Genomic DNA, 17,382 nt, shown 5'->3' with positions numbered 1-17,382 from the left:
AACTGTCACAAGTCAGTAATAAGAAAACAAATGACCCAGTTATTTAAAAATGGACAAAAGATTTGAAAGAGCACTTCACTAAAGAAGAGATAGAAATATAGCCATGGACATGTAAGAGTTCTACAATGAAAACTATAAAACATTGCTGAAAGAAATTAAAGACTTAAATACAGGAAAATACACTGTGTGTTCATAGATTGGGAGACTTACTTATTTTTTTAAGTAAACTCTGTGTCCCTCGTGGGGCTCAAACTCATGATCTCAAGATCAAGGGTCGCACGCTCTATCAATTGAGCCAGCCAGGTGCCCCAGGAGACTTAATATTTTTAAGATGGCAATATTACCCAAAGTGATCTACAGATTTATTGTAATTGCTATCAAACTCCCACTGGCTTTTTCAGAAATACCCCAAAATTTGTATGGAGTTGCAAGTGACCCCAAATAGCCAAAACAATCTCAAAAAAAGAAAGCTAGAAGACTCATACCTTCTGATTCCCAAACTTACTACGAAGCTACCCTAATCCAAACAATGTGGTAATGGCATAAGAATAGACATACAGATTAATGGGATGGAACCACGACTCTGGAAATAAATGCACACCTATGATCAATTGATTTCTGATAAGTTTCCAAAAACATTCAATGGAAAACAACAGTCTACACTGTGGTGGGACAACTGTATATCCACATACAAAAGAATGAAGCTGGACCCTGAACTCACACCGCACGCAAAAATTCACCCAAGTGGATTAAAAACCTAACTGTACAAGCTAAAATCATAAAAACCTTAGAAGAAAACGTAAGGGTAAATATTCACCCTTGGCAATGGTTTCTTAGACATAACATCAAAAGCATAAGCAAGAGAAAAAGTAAATAACATGGACACAACTTGTGTCACATCAAAATGTCACAACTTGTGTGCATCCAAGAATTATCAAGAAAGTAAAAAGATAACCCATAGAATGGGAGAAAATATTTGTGAATCACTTATATGATAAGGGTCTACAATCCAGAATACATAAAGAACTCTTATAAAAACTCAACTGCAAACCATCAAGCAATCAATTTTAAAATGGGTCAAGGACTTGAGTAGACATTTCTCCAAAGAAGAGATACAAATGGTCAGCCAGCCCGTGAAAAGATGCCCAATATCCTTAGTCATTAGGGAAATGCACATTAAAACTGTAATGAGATACCATTCACACCCACTAGGATGACTGTAATTTGAAAAAAAGGAAAGAAAAAGGAAAAGAACAAATGCTGGTAAGGATGTGGATAAACTGGAATGCTCCTGCCTTCCTGGCTAGAATATAAAATGGTTTGGACACTAGAACACAGTTTGGCAGTCCCTCAATAAATTGTACGTAGAATTGCAATATGACCAAACTATTTTCCTCCCGTATACACAAAAGAATTGAAAACGTGTGTTCAAACAAAACCATATACACAAACACTTATAGCACTATTCACCATAACTAAAGATGGAGACAGCACGGATATCCATCACGGACATGAATGAATAAACAAAATATGGCATGTCCATAAGATGGACTATTATTCAGCCATGAAAAGCAATGAATATACCTCAATTAAAAAATCACTTGTTAGGTGGGAAATATGTCTTCAACATATTTCTAAGAAGAAGACCTATGGGAAATTATACAGAAATATACATATTAAACATTTGAAGGACAAAAAAAGGCAATGAGACACTGATAGATGCTACAACGTGGATGAATGTTGAAACCATCATGCTAAGTGAAAGAAACCAGCAGACACAAAGGCTACCTCTTGAATGATTCCATTTATATGAAATGTCTCAAATAGGCAAACCCATAGAGACAGAAAGCAGATAAGTGTTTGGCAGTGGCTATTACGGATAGCTACAAAAAAGAAGAGATTGGATAGCAAGTAAGCACACAAAAAAATGCTGAACATCATCAGTCATCAGGGAAATGTAAATTAAAACCCCCATGAGATGCCATGGAACACCTAGTAGAGTGGCTCAAATCAGAAACTCTGAAGGTACCGAGCACTGGCAAGGATGTCAATGGAATCCTCACGTGTCACTGCGGGAATGTGGAATGGCCCCACCCCCTTTGGAAAAGAGTTTCACAGTTTCCTACAAAGTTAAATATACACTTACCATCTGACCCAAGGACCCCACCCTTCAGGATTTATCCAAGAGAAATGAAGGCATGCATCCACATAAAAACTTATTCGCAAATGCTCATAGCACCTTTATTAATAATTGCCAAAAAAAACAAAAAACCCCGGAAAGAACCCAAGTATTAACCACCTGGTAAATAGGCAAAAGGTTGCACATCTGTAAATGAAAAAATACTCAGTAATAAAATGAAGCAAGCTACTACTATCTACAATAGCATGAGTGAATCTCAGAAGCATTATCTTAGCAAAAGAAGCCATGCTCAAAGGCTGTCTATTGTATCATTCTACCTGTATGGCTTCCTGGAATAGGCAAAATTGTAGGGACAGAAAACTGATCAATGGTTGCCAGGGGCTATGACTGGGAGAAGGGAATGAACTACAAAGGGGCACAAGGGAAATGGGGGGGGCGGGGGGGCGGGGGGGTGGGTGACAGAAATGTTCTTTATATTATATTTGTGGTAGTTAACACGACTGTGTATACTGTTGAAATTTATAGAACAGTGAGCATAAAAAGGGTGAATTTCACTGCATATAAATCACACCCAATTAAGCTGGTTTTTAAAACCCCTTGTTTTTTTATCCTCCATTATTTTCTCTCTGAGGAGCACAAGTGTTGATCCTTTTAATTTCACAGTATTAACAGTAGAAAGGAGGTTGTTTCTGCATCCGAAGATCAAAATGGCGGCAATCTTTTGGCCAAAATTCTCGCAGCGCAAACAAAAAGCTGTTGGGTCCGTTCAGCACGAGTGAGGATCAGAAGGAAATAATGGCCATTCTTCTGGGTCCTCAGGAAGAGGACGGGAAATGGAGTGGGAGAAGGGACAAGGATTGAACTGGTGGGGAATTGAACAGCTGTTAAATGGGGGAGAAGTAGTGATTAGGCTCACTTGAGTAGGAAGGATGATTTTAGATTTATGTCCAGACGCACAAATCGAAAGCATGTTTGGCCCTCTGCATCCTAGGATCCCGAGCAATCGGATCCTTTGAGACACTGTGGTGCAACATTTATATTTAGGCAAAAACAAAAGGATCCCGATCTGGTAGATCACCTCATGGCTGGGAAGTGGTGTCTGTGCCCTCAGCCCCCTCCGCAGGCTCGGTAACTGCTAGGAACACGACACATGTTTGAAGAGTTAATGCATGCATATACGAAAACTTGCTGAAGGGCAGGACAATTTTCTATTAAATTAAAAACTCTAAAGGGGACTGTAATGCGACTGTTGTTTCGTCTGTTATTACTGCAACAGCACTAGAGAAAACAGTATCTCATTCTTTATTGTGTACTTGTGGACAACTCCTCATCGAAACAGACCGCTCCGGTGATTCCTGGACTTTGAAAGGTAGAATAGATCTAAACAGATTTAATGTGGACTTCAGGAATTGAATATACAATTTCAGCAAAGTGCGTCCTTCGCAGCTGAAGCCCCCACTAAAGCTGTCGCGTGGATCATATAATTGATTTGTGGCACTTTCTGCCTGCATCTACCCCATGGTTTATTAAAATAGAATAGACAAATACCAATAAAGTGAAAAGCTCCACTGAGAATTGGCCAAACCACATCACTTTCTTCCCATATAGGGTATTCCAACCAATAGTCATTTTACAGCGGCTCTCTGTAGTACCAGATACGCAGCCCCGCAGCCAGGAGCCCACAACACAGGCAAACTTTCCCCTAAAGCACGACAAAGAAACGGGCTTATGAAATCACCATTAAATATAATAGAACACTGGAGAGACGAATAGAACAGGAGCAAGATGAGATAATGAACATAACACGTAAGAACCAATTAGAAACGTACCATCTCTGCGGGAAAGCACCCGTGTGTTGATAAAGCTCTTTACGAATATTAAGTACTGTAACTAAGATAATATAGGACTGAGAGCCTCAAAAATCAGTGGCCAAAAGGAGTGCAATCTTTTTTAAGGAAATATATCTAAAAATAGATGAAGCGGGATAATCGGCACTCCAATTTATCATGATTATCCCAGTTCTCAGTATCACTTATCTTCAATAATATGCAACGTATGGTTAAGAAATAACCCATATCATCACTTTTCTTAATAATACAGCAAATATATTCCATATGTGTGTGATTTCTGGCTGCGCCACAAAAATCTGAGCACAGAGAGTTGACTGTTCTATGAGAGAATTTTTTTTTAATATAGACATAGATTGGCTAGGTCACCCAGAAAAATTGGTTTCTTTTCTCCCTGACACCTATAGCTTTCTAGAATGTATTCACTGTGTCCCAAAGAAAATTACATAAAGGATTATTTAGTAACTATGTCTGCACAGGCTCACTGCAGCTTTGACATTAAACTGGAAATATCATGGACCGTGTCACTAGGGTCTCCATTTTTAAAAATAAAGGCAGGGGTACCTGGGTGGCTCAGCTGGTTAAGGGTCCAACTCTTTGGCTCAGGTTGTGGGATTGAGCCCCGCGTTGGGCTCCTCGCTGATGTGGATCCTGCTTAAGATTCTCTGTCACCCTCTTCCCTCTCGCCTGCTCATGCTCTCTCTCTCTCTCTCTCTCTGTCAAAATAAATAAACATTAAAAAAAGTAAAGACAAACATCTGTAGATCCTATCACACACATATGCATATTCATACGTACACACTCATCTAGTGATATCTTACACACTTCCCAGGTTGTCGTTAACAGTAAGTAGCATTTTATAAGGTGAAGCCGAATTGTCTGGGTGGGAAGCCATCTTCATTCGCTCTTTGAAGTTCAGGCTGATTCAGACGTTCTTGGTGACTTTGCCTGGTACCTACAAAAGGTGAGCCAGACAGAGGCGGAGAATTCCGCTTTCGGGCCATCAGAACAAGGAGTCTGGGGCCCGAAGGGCTGTCTCCTGGACAGTTCAAGTGCTAAAGAACTAAATGACAACTGGCAGGTGTTAAGTGTTATAGAAGAGAAGGAAGTAAATAACATGATAACTCAGAAGGTAAAGGAAGATTTAGAGACTGAAAAACCAAAGGAAATTATTTTCATAGAGAGAGAGAAAAAAAGTTCCTCCATGTTTAAAGACCTTTTGAATTCTGAGACTTTAAAACCTTCGTAAGTTCTAATTAGTTTTTTTGTTGGCCCACATGCACACGTCCTTTGAGCAAACATTTATTCAACAGCAGCCACGTACAGCGGAGTCAGAGATGCTGGGAATACGAAAATGAATAAAACAACCTTGGTAGCTCGCGATTTCTGAGGACACACAAGGCTTTTCAGTAACAAATATCTCTTACCAAACTGCATTTTAGTGAGTTAAGTGTAGAGGAATCAGCAACGTTTTACTGTATTTCCATTAGTCCCCAAAGGGACTTTTATAAAATAAAAGCATAGAAACATTACATTTTTAAGTTAGCCAATGGAACACATTTTTTTTTACTCAAGAAAAAACCAATGCTCAGGGGTTGATAATATTTTTCACAACTGACCCAACAATAAGGTCTCATCCTGCTCTGAGGCCCTGGGCTGGATCCTCATTTATAAATATGTAAACAGACGTTTCCACTAACATCAGCACAGTCCCTGGTCTCTCTTCATTTGTTTACATTTCTCCCTGTTTTTTGTAAACAGGCATATGATAGATGCTTAAAATCAGTGCCTTGAGAATATGGTAGGAATGGGGAGATGTATACATAGAATCAACACAAACAACATTTTCTCTCTAGGGTCATAGAGTGTGAAGGCAGACATTTATTCTACGTTTGATTAAGTCTTTCCCCATCCCTATTTTTCTCTGCAACCCTGTGTTTACTACCCGAGTGTTCAGCCACAGGTGAACAGAGGAAGAACGTGTTACCCTAGATTCTAGTTCTGTTTAGATTAATATTTGGCTGCAGGAGGGGCTTCACAAGTTTCTGGGAAATGAGTCGTACACGAGATTTTATTCCATTTTTTAAAAACTGCTCATCCACTCACCAAGTCCAAACCAAAGGTTATGCAGTGTTACCTGAGATTCCTGGTGGTTTTCCAAAGCCTCCCCTCTGCCCTTCCCCCTCGCGCACCCCGGCTTTATGGAAAACAGTCCAAGCGTTTTTATTTCATGGACCGGTAAAATCCCTCTAAATGTCTTGGGAACCAGTATAATATTGCTCTCTTTGCGTTCTGCCCTTAAGAATTTGAGAAGCACAAACACAGCCTCCAGAATTTAATGGAAGGGATAACCAAAAGAAAAGAAAAATAGTAAAGATGTAACCTCATACCCGATTTATAAATAGAATACATTCGGCTCCGTGAAAAAGCTCATAATTCTCCTTATTTTTTTCTCTTCTTGCCATAGATTGACTTTTGGGAACCACTGCCTTTGAGCTCTGCATCGGGGCTATAAAAGAATAAGTTAACCAAATATTCCATTTCTGCTGTTTATGTACCATGGCATGGGTTCAGGTTTATGCTGGCGGCCGAGGAGAGGAAGTGAGGAAATGCATGAATCAGCCCCACTGCATCTCAGCCTTCCTTGCTGTTCTTATTGCCAGTGTGGTCAGTACCCCCCACACACAATGGTCTGGGGAAATGCCCGCAAAAGGAGATGTTCGCTCAGAGTTTGCCCCAACCGAGTTAGTGTGCGTCCAGGAGACAATCAGGTTTCCCTGGACTCCGGGGACAATGGGAGGAAAGAGACGCCCTCAGACATTGAAATGGATAGAAATCAATTTAAATATTCAGTGTGGCTATCGAAGGTGCAAGTGATGCCTCAGACATCTCCATTTGTCCAGACTCGGGCATCCCACGTCCAATTAACGTGACCCTCCAGAACGTAATGTAACACAAGAGAGTCATAAAATTGCTCAGTCTTTTGTAGCACCTGAGGTTTTTTTTTTTTTAATGTGAATTATTTCAAATGCAATTGAGAAATAGGAAATTAGGGTCATAGGCGGATCGTATTGGTGTCGTACGTGTTTATGTTTTCAAGTGACCGGGGTAAGTTTTCTCACAAGCAGAGACGAAGCTTTGGCAAATAGGAAAATCTAAGAAAAAAAAAAACTTGAAAAATCTCCGGAGGTGCCTTTCTTTAGGGCAAACGGTGGTTGTCACAGTGGCCTTAACAACTGTTGGGGTTCCTGCCACGGTCAACTCTCTGGGGAAATTGTTAAGTGCTAATGAAGAATTCACAAAGATGTCTCCCCTTTAGTGAGATGACGCCTTGATGAAGGCTCCCTCCTCGATATTTTTAATTTAGATCAAAATGGTCTCTTTTCGGAGCAACTGTCCCCCGGGACCCACATCTTGGAGGAGGAAGCAGAGTTCAGGCTGCAAAGGTATCACCAGACGCAGAGGCTAGGAGAACACTCCTTGTGCTAGTCACTTTACTAGGATGGGTATTGTTTTTGTGAGTGCTTGGGTCAGGGTTCTAGCAGTTTGGAAGATCTGTTCCAACTCTGCTTTTCCCACAAGCCCTGATACTTGTGATGCACAGATTTGCAGCATGCAGCTGTAGCCAAAATGCGTGCCTTGTATTTTCACCCGGCAGTCAAAGCCCCGGTGTGACCCGTGGAGGGATGACGGTGTGGAGGGAGGTTAAGAACCAAGGGCTGTAGATGATGATTAGAAGATTATTAGAAAAAATTAGAATTGGGCCCCTGGCATCGTCCAGAGGAAATAGCTCCTGATGTGCTCCTAATTCTTGGCGTTGAAACATGTCCGGTTTAGACAAAGGCGACGCATCAGACTATCCTGGCTTAACGAGAAAAGAGAAAACAAAAAAAAAAACAACAGCGAAGAATATTTAATTCACTTATTTCTAATTCCGTGTTTGCAGTCTTCTAACCCAGGATGGGTTTACAGGATTCCCCCTCCAGTGCCAACTCCGACAGACTGGTCGTGGCTGCCTGAAGCAATGAGGTGGGAAGGATGCTGTGGCCACTTCTGGGCTCAGTGGGAGGGAACGCCACAATCAATTAGTGATGGCTGCCAGAAGTTGGCTCGCGGGGTCACGCCGATCATCTAGGACACGGTTGAGGAGATTTGCCCGCCCGGTCCTGGAATCGGTACATTTCCCTGTGTGAAGGAGCAAGTCGATTCTCTGCTCACCGGTCTGTCTCTGTCAGTTTCACTTGAGCCTGCGCCTTTTCTTGGGGTTTGGCATTGCTCTAAACCAGCAACGCTGAAGACCCCAGTGTCTGGACCCCGAGACGCCGTTACCAGGAAAGGCCCTGCTTAAAGAATCCTGTTTTTCGTTAGCGTTAGACTTGCCATGCATTTACTCACATTAAGTACTCACCAAACCTCTCCCCTTCCCCCATTTTGTATTTGCCATTATTTCACCCATTGTGAGATGCCACCAAGTCGGTATGCATCAGGACACATCAGGAGGTTGTTTTCACACAAACTTGGCGATTTCGGGTGGTGTAACGTGGGACCTCCCTCCACAGCAGCCCCTTGATATTTTAACAAGCAGGTTATCTGAGGACCATTTGAGAAAAGCATACGAGTCGTGGTGGCTCTCACCCTCGGAAGACCTCTCCTTCCCACCGAAGAGAAAGTGCGTGGTTCAGAACTTGCGAGACAGGTATCAGTGGCTCCCAGAAAATTCGAGCATGGGGGCGCCTGGGTGGCTCAGTCGGTTAAGCGTCCGACTTCAGCTCAGGTCATGATCTCGCGGTCCGTGAGTTCGAGCCCCGCGTCGGGCTCCGTGCTGACAGCTCGGAGCCTGGAGCCTGTTTCCGATGCTGTGTCTCCCTCTCTCTCTGACCCTCCCCCATTCATGCTCTGTCTCTCTCTGTCTCAAAAATAAATAAACGTTAAAAATAATAATAACAAATTAAAAAAAATAAAACACTTTACTTAAAAAAAAAAAAATGCGAGCATGAACAATTCGGTGGTTCACCCATGTAAGAAATGTCACGTCACCCGTCACCCACGCTCTAGGAGGCGCAGGGGGCGGACGATGTGGGGAAAACCGTGGATGTGGACAACTCTGAGTTAAAGAGCAGAGAGGTCACACTCTATATGTGAAGACGTTTTTGGAAAGGCCGAGCCTGTGTTCCCCTCTTCTTTCCTTTCTATCTCGGCATAAGATCTACTTGTAGATAAGTCTAAAAGAGCCTTTCTAGTAAGCGTAAAGCTTGGTGCCATGTTGCCGCCATTTTCCGTCTCACTGGTACATAAAATATTGGTGCCTCATCCAATCGAACGTGCCTTAGATTCAATGAAAGGCGGTATAATTTGCATTCGTGACAAGTGAGGAAATGCAGTGTTAAGAGCCTGATTGTTTAAACGTTGTCCTCATTTTCTTATCAGGTTGGTTGCACACCTAAGATTAGACTCTGTGAGACCTCAGTTCTTGCCCAGCTCTGTATGGATATCACTTAGTGCCGTATTTCAGAAAGGTGGGTTTTAAGCAACCGAATCTTGGGCTGGACAGTCCACTAGAATGAATCAACTTAAAATATAGCCATGCTCTCGGCCAAACAGCAAGATCGTTCTGTTTGGATAGACGTCTGACAGCCCGAGGACAGTCTTTTGCTGTCAGCTTAGGTGTGGAAGGAAGAATGTGCATAGTCATGTGTGTACTGGAATTTTTTTTTTTTTTTTTTTGCTAATTATCACCTTTGCTTTGTTGCTAATCGCCATTTTGAATTTTTCTTTATGTTTATTTATTTTGGGGAAACAGAGAGAGAGAGACAGAGCGTGAGCAGGGGAGTGGCAAAGAGAAAGGGAGACACAGAACCCAAAGCAGGCTCCAGGCTCTGAGCTGCCAGCATAGAGCCCGACACGGGGCTCGAACCCGGGAACCATGAAATCATGACCTGAGCCGAAGTCAGATGCTTAACCAACTGACCCCCCACATGCCCCGGTAATCGCCATTTTGAAGTCGCTGTTAGCCTTCTTGTCTGTGCCTCTCTTTTCATCTTTAATGAGAACACTTTTTGTGTATATCATTATAGCTAATAAGCACGGTACGAAGAAACAGGTTAAACTGTATAAAAATGGACAACATTTAGCATTCCTGACCTACAGAATCAGCAGCTTTGTGTGATTCCACTTAATACATGACGCACAAGATGTTCACATAAAGCAGCTCACAGCCCGAGACGCGAGGAGAGGACAGCCCTTCATTCATCATTATTGAGAACATTCTAAATACAGTATCTCTTCCATTTGAGCTGCTCCCAGCCCTGTGGGAGCCTCTGAATAACACTTTTTGTGTAGATGGTTCCCTGCGAAGACCTTCATTTGATCAACTGTGTGTACAATATTGTCTTTTTTTAAAACTCAATAAACATTTATTGCACACTTAATAGGGGCTAGGCACCGTTCCCAGACTTGGATACAAGGATTAGTGCATCCCAAGCCCTGCTCTTAGAAGCACACAATCTAGAAGAGAGACAGACCGGACGTAATTACAGTGCAAACTAACAAGTAACATCATAGATAAAAACAACACCCTGAAAAGATACTTAGCCTGCCTCTCAGGGCACGAAGACCTCAGAGCAGGCGACATTTGTGTTAGTTCTTGAGGGATGAGCAATTTTCTTGGCAGGGAAGAAAGGAACTGCAACGTCACTGCGTGGGATGGCTCGTTCAAAGTCACAGAAACATGACAAGGAAGGGCGTTTCTGCAGAAGGTCAGGGCGAATGTAGACAGGACACATGGCGAAGGTGAAAGGCAGGACAAGAGAGGAGGCTTGAATGGAGGGAAGACATGGTCATGGAAGGACTTCCACGGGGAGCCAACGAGTTTCCGTTTTGTGCCGCAGGTGGAGAGAGGCGTAAAACACATTCGCAGGGGCTAAGATAGCTTAGAAATAAAACTCCTTTTTCTGCTTTGAATTTATATGTCTGGTCCAGTCATCACCGAAGCATATAGAAGCATTGCGTTAGCGACCCAGAGCGTCAGCTGATACAGCAGGACTTTTTTTCTGACCGTCCCTGACCCTCCAGACACAACCTAGATTTCCAAGGGGGCAGTTCAGCCCTGCCACCCGTCCGAAACATAGCCATTGAGCTGTGGTTCCTCACTGTGGCTGGAAGCGCAGTGACAGCCTGTGGCTTTGGCCACCGCGTGCCCCTCCAGCGAGGGGCCATCTACATCACTCAGGGGAAAGAACTTGCGAGCACACGCTTCGTGTTTTCGTACTTTCCTCGTTGGGTGCTTGCAAAATGGACGATCGCACCTCAACGCGGGGAGACTGATTTCCTCCAAACTGCAGACCGGCTCATGGGTGTCCGGGTCTTCCAGCCGCGTGACCTGCCATCTGGCATTTGCCACTCAAAATGCCACTCATCAAATAGAATTCCATTATACATAGACACACACACGTATGTATACGTGAATACATATGAAGGGGTTATCCCATTTATGTGAATTTTCTAGGTGCATTAAGCTAAGAAGCTGTCAAGTTTTTTGTTTTGTTTTAAAAATTATACATACATACGTGCATGCATTACTTGGTGTTATACACGTGTGCATATGCACACACGTATACGGATGAGTTGTCCCATTTATGTGAGTTTTCCAGATGTGTAAAACTGTCAGTGACTATCACACATTTGTGTTTGTTTCATTTAAATCGCGTCTTCATGGAAATGTTTCTGAAAGTGTTAAAAAGATGAATTTCAGAGTCTGCTTGCTCTATCCGAGTCTCTTTTTCCTCACCTCCTAGCTCTCTGTCCTGGGGCAGGTGACACTCTTCCCGAGCCTCAGTGTTCTCCTCTATAAAATGAGAATAGTCGTAACCACCCTGCAGGGTTGCTGTGTTCATGAAATGGGTGCACACGTAAAGCACTTGGCCTGCGGTGAACGTTCGAGAAATGCTCACAAGTAATATCTTATGCATATTAGGACTGGTTCTTGGATACTGGGACATCATCATGAGCATTAGTGAATGCAGGAAAACATAGCAGGCACCCTCAGGGCCTATTAAGAGTCAAAAAATTCTTTGCCCCTCTACTCAATGGCACCAGACTGCCAAGCTTCTTCCCAGCCTCATCTGGTTTTTGAGTGTTCCTATATCCTCCCTTGCTTTCAAACTATTTGTTACCACATTCTGAAGTCATTAATATATATAAGAACCTAAAGGCTTTGTTCTTCCCTTAGTATTTCACCGACAAATCAAATAATCCAACCTGTTTAAATTCTGTCTAAAGTAGGAGTTTAAAGGTTCTGGTTGAACGTCCAGGTCTGTTCTTCAGTGTCTGTCCTCTGTGCCGTCTCTTTGAGCCTCTCAAAGATTATTTCAGCTGATTTCAAGATTCTCAGCTATGGAGAGACAAACAATGCATGATCTCACTTATATACGGAATCTAAAATAGTCAAACCCATAGAAACAGAGAGCAGAGCAGTGAATGCTAGGAGCCGTGGGAGAGAAAATGGGATGCTGGTCCAAGGTAAGAAGTTTCAGTTACACAGAGCAAGTCCATTCAGGGGAGCTAACATAGAGCAACACAACTGTAGTTAACAAGGCTGTATAGTATACTTGAAATTCACCAAGAGGATACATCATAAAGTGATTCACCAAAAGGAAGGCGGGGGGGGGGAGGGGGAGGAAGAAGGAAGAGAGGAAGAGAGGAAAGAAAAGAAAAGAAAAGAAAAGAAAAGAAAAGAAAGAAAGAGAGGGAGGAAAGAAGGAAGGTAAGAAGGAAGGAAGGAAGGAAGGAAGGAAAAGGAAAGGAAAGAAAAGAAAAGGAAAAGAAAAGAAAAGAAAGAGAGAGAGGAAGGAAAGAAGGAAGGAAGGGAGAAAAAAAAAGAAAGAGAAAATGGAAACTATATGAGCTGATATGTTAACTTGATTATGACAACAATTTTACAATGTATACACGCATATCAAAACATCACGTGTACACCTTAAATATATACAATTTTTATTTGTCAGTTATACCTCAATAAAGCAAGGAAAAAATGAAATCGCAATTGAACACAATAAGCTAAAACTACGGCATAATTTAAAACAAAGATTATCTACAACGTGCATGAAAGGTGCTGCTCCTGTCAGATGGCCTCTAGAAAAGTGAGAGGGCACTCTTCAAAGTTTACATCGAATATGCGCAACACGGGGCTTTAAACGTCCATATCTTTAGAGATTCAACAAAGGAATAGTTGTACCTAACTTCTTTTTTTTTAAGTTTATTTATTTATCTTGGGGGATGGGGGCAGAGAGAGAGAGAAGGGGAGAGAGAGAACCCCAAGCGGGCTCCTCACTGTCCGTGCAGACCCCAGTGCAGGGCTCGATCTCTCAAACTGGGAGCCAAAACCGAGAGTCGGATGCTTAACTGACTGAGCCACCCAGACGCCCTCCCAACCTCTTTTTTAAAGCAAAATATGGCCTGTAAATAAAAAAAAAACCTCTGCAAAGTTTTTCTGGTTTTAAAAAATTGTAAAAGCATGTACTAACTCAACCTATCTGGAACCAAATCTCAGCCCCATAATCCAAATAGTATAATCCAAATATTTCTTGATTTTTTTTTTTTTTTTTTTTTGGTAATTTTTAAAATAGCAAATCTTCGTGGGCCTTAGTCTGTTCCTTTCCGTGAAAACGTGTGAGAGACCAGAACTGCCACGTTGTCGTCTGTGTGAATGGCATCCCCTGAAGTTGTGCCGGGAAGCAACCCCAAATGAGATTGCCTTTTTTTTTTTATAGGGGAAGAGATTTTATTTATTTATTTATTTTTTGAGTAAACTCTAGCCCCGATGTGGGGCTTGAACTCACAATCCTGAGATTGAGCCACATCCTCTACCAACCGAGCCAGCCAGGCGCCCAGAGAGTGCCTTTATAATAAGTTTGTGTGATTTGCATTTTAGGGGCTTGGGGTGCTTTCGGGGCCAAATCATCTCACTGTCCAAAACGACTGTGTTCACCCCCCACCACCCGGCTCACTCTCCCAGCTCTCAATGCTTATTAGCAACACTCATCCCAAGTCTGAGAATATTTTTTTTCTCCAGGAAATAACCTCTATGTCCTTTTCACCATTTCAAATGTTATAAACCTGGTTCTATAAAATAAAATAAATCCCAGACTTCAGCTAATTCTCTCCCTTTTGGCTTATTAGTAAGTCAGTTCTACATTTTTAATAGACCTGTGTTTATAAGTTTTATACATTTTAATTTTGAAACACTAAATGCCTTCTAACTTGCCTTTCAGCCGTGTCCCTTCCTCTGATTAGCCCTACCACACACACACACACACACACACACACACACACACACAGTGTGACCAACCCCACAGTTTCCTAAACACACATTGTTCTCTCTTGCCCATGGACTATGGCGTCTTTGCACATGCTGCTCATTCTCTTTGGAAAGGCCTGTTTCCTACACTGGTAAACTCCTATGCATCCGGCAGAACTCAAGTGAAATGACCCGTCACCTCCCCTTTGAAGGTTTCTTTATCCGGCTGTGCTGGGTTGGGCACCCCCCCACCCCGAGGTAGCACCCTCTTACTCACCCTGCCTTAGCCCTTAGACACTGTTATGTGCCAGCAGACCGTGCTGGGCTGGAAAGTCCTTCGGGATACAGTCCTTAAATCTCTGCTCTGTTTACCTTGTCTAGCACATAGCCGGGACCCAATAATCGGTAAATGATTTCACAAATACCATTCCCCCCCCTTATCAAAAAAATGTTGTACCTTCAACTAATTGAGCATATCGTGACCTACTATTTTTGAAGTTCAACACACTTGGGTTCAGTGTATCAACCACCTGAAAATGTCGACATTTGAGAAGGTCAGTATAAATACTTGGGTGAGGGGAGGGGTTTAGGGGTCCTCGTTTTGTGCGCCGTTGCTCCTTGAGAGAGAGCGTGATTTCTGCAGGTAGAGAACTCCTCCCCGGGTGAGTGTTGACATCACGTAATGGGGCAGAGAACTTCAATCGCAATCCTTTTGTCTGTTGTTGTTGTTGTTTTTAACTTTTTTAGGTGATAAGTGCTCCTGCCAACTCTCATGGCCAGTTGACTCTTCATCGGGAACCTTTCCTTGTGTGTGGAGGGGATGGGTTCACCCAGTCCAACTTCGACGGCTGTGTCTCTTCTGCCCTGTGTGTTCTAGAAGCTTTAAAGAACCAAATTTAGCCCCTGGATCTTTATTCTCTACCTGTGCTTGGGGTTTCTGGTTTCACAGTTCTCTGTGAGAGATTACTTTGTTTTCTATTTTGCTGAGAGAAATTACTGGAAAATTTTCCGTATGGAGTATAAAATCGATTTCGTAATTTTGATAGTTACAACCCAAGTTGCAATGAAGATTCTCTGTACAGTACACCTTTCACGGGGTTTCTGAATTGCCATGATTACTCCTTGTTAAAGAAAAATAAAAAATAATGTTTAAGAATAACAAATAACCCTCCCCCCCCCAAAAAAAGGATGTCGAATCAAAATAATAGCTCATGTTCCAAAACCTCGATTCTTTTGAGAATTTCAATTCCAAATAAAGAATAATTAATATCAAATCTTCATTTTCAATCTTCGAGCATGACCTTGATTCAGTGTTTTTGCAGATTGCCGAACTACTCGATTCCCCTGAACTGTGGATAACGGAGGGTACTTTCTGTGTCTCTCAAGTTATTAAATGATCCTGACCTGTAGGTCTCAGGTGTCGTCATCTCCAGGATTGTGGTTTAGAGGGCAATCGAGTGACAAAGAAACCTGTCTTCACATTTTCAGAAAATAACCAGATTCAACTGGACTTTCCAAGTCATACGATAGTTTCTAACCTTAAAGAAAAAAATTCAGGCTTAATATGAATGTAACAATTAAACAGAAACCGAGAGAAAATATATCGATCTTTATCTTCGGCTGTCTCTGATGGCTGGTGCTGTTACCTTCACGCGCTCTCCAGGATGCGCTGTGGCATTTAGACTGTGTCAGGTTTAATGAATTTAATACAACAAGAAAATTTACTGAGCTAGAAAATAGATGCACTTAAAATAGTTCAATATTTGCCAGCTTAGTGGTTCAGCATATCACCCACATGCTTCAGTGACCCACATGCTTCCTGCCAATGACTGGCTGGAGAGAAATTGATCCCCGGCCTTCTAAACAAGCTACTTGTTGCTAATTTGAAAAGCAAAATGGCGAGTGCTATTTTATAATTGTGCAAGGAAAGAAATTATTGCGGCCTCTCAGACTATGAACAGTTCAACAAAATACTTCTTACCTTGGTGGTATTGAAGGTTTCAGACTCACATGCCTTGTATCATATATACACCCACATTGAAAGCATGGGCAGAAATTGCTTATGTTGTAGCACAAAGCAGGCTTTGTGATCCTACGGAATGTTGTTACATGTCCTTTTAGCCACCAACTCATGAAACACTGAAATGCCTACATATGGTCAATGTCACTTATTTTTGAAAGCAGAGAAAGAAAAGGGGAAATTAAGTGATTTCTGGTGTGATGATGAAGAATATTGAGATTCCTTTAATCATTTTGGCCCCTATTTGATCAATTTGGTTTTACCCTTAAAGTATAGCAGAAAAGACTCAAATGTGTTAACCCTCTTGTTTTTAATTAATGTAATTCTGGAGCCATTTGACAGAGAGCGTCCTGAAGCCTGAGGAAGTGTTATGTGTGTCTCATGAATGCACGTCCTCCAAAGAAAAGAGAAAGAAAATGGCCTAGAAAGTTGGGATGAGTTACTTGGAGAAAAGATTTTTCTAAGTCATTACTGAGGGCTTTTAAATATCAATTCCTTCTGAGTATGTTTGCCTAATAATGCTGCATCTGTTTTGAGAACTCTGTGGCAAATATGGGAAAAGACTCAGCCCTGCCTGGTTGGTGGATCATTTCAGTCATTTTGAAAACTCATCTTACATTTAGATCCATCTCTGTGAGGAAAAGACCAATTTCCTAATGCTCAAATAAGGAAACAAAATTTATCCAATGCTTGTGTTCTTTATTTTCATTCACCTCTTTCCCTTCAGAAATTGAAATGGTTAGAGAAAAATCTGGAAGCCATCCCAGAGGGCCACAAAACTCAGATGGCCAGGATGCCCTGAATGACCCATCGCTGGGGTGTCCAGTATGCCCCCCCCCCCCGGGGAAATAGGAGTCAACAGTATTGGGAGAGGTGACCGGGGCGTGTGTCTGTCAGCCCCATAGGACCACACAGCACCACGGTATTTCCAAACAAGAACGTTTATTAAATCAAGACAGCCACGGAGAGCCGCTCTGTTTTGAAAGGAGCGTATTTAAGTGAGAAACGGCTCGAGCAGTGGGGTGATTTAATACTTGTTAGCTGATAAATATAGCCTCCGCCAGAATAAAACTTTATGATG

The 17,382-nt window shown here is 42.2% G+C and overlaps 1 protein-coding gene across 3 annotated transcripts in view; it reads left to right on the top strand.

Moving 5' to 3' along the window:
• RNLS (renalase, FAD dependent amine oxidase) overlaps positions 1–17,382 on the top strand; it is a 278,494-nt gene that overhangs the window by 242,316 nt on the left and 18,796 nt on the right. For 2 of the 3 annotated variants that reach the window (XM_042908353.1, XM_042908352.1), the window contains exon 7: positions 15,029–15,679. The exons of the other annotated variant lie outside the window; for it this stretch is intronic. In XM_042908353.1, the coding sequence (XP_042764287.1) occupies positions 15,029–15,181 (153 nt within the window). In that variant the 3' untranslated portion in view covers positions 15,182–15,679. Of the gene's footprint in view, positions 1–15,028; positions 15,680–17,382 lie in introns of those variants that run through there. 3 annotated transcript variants of the gene reach the window in all.

Source organism: Panthera leo, chromosome D2, assembly GCF_018350215.1.
Source record: "Panthera leo isolate Ple1 chromosome D2, P.leo_Ple1_pat1.1, whole genome shotgun sequence".
NCBI classification, from domain to species: Eukaryota; Metazoa; Chordata; class Mammalia; order Carnivora; family Felidae; genus Panthera; species Panthera leo.
The sequence above is the reverse complement of the archived record's forward strand: the minus strand, read 5'-3'. Positions and strand labels throughout refer to the sequence as shown.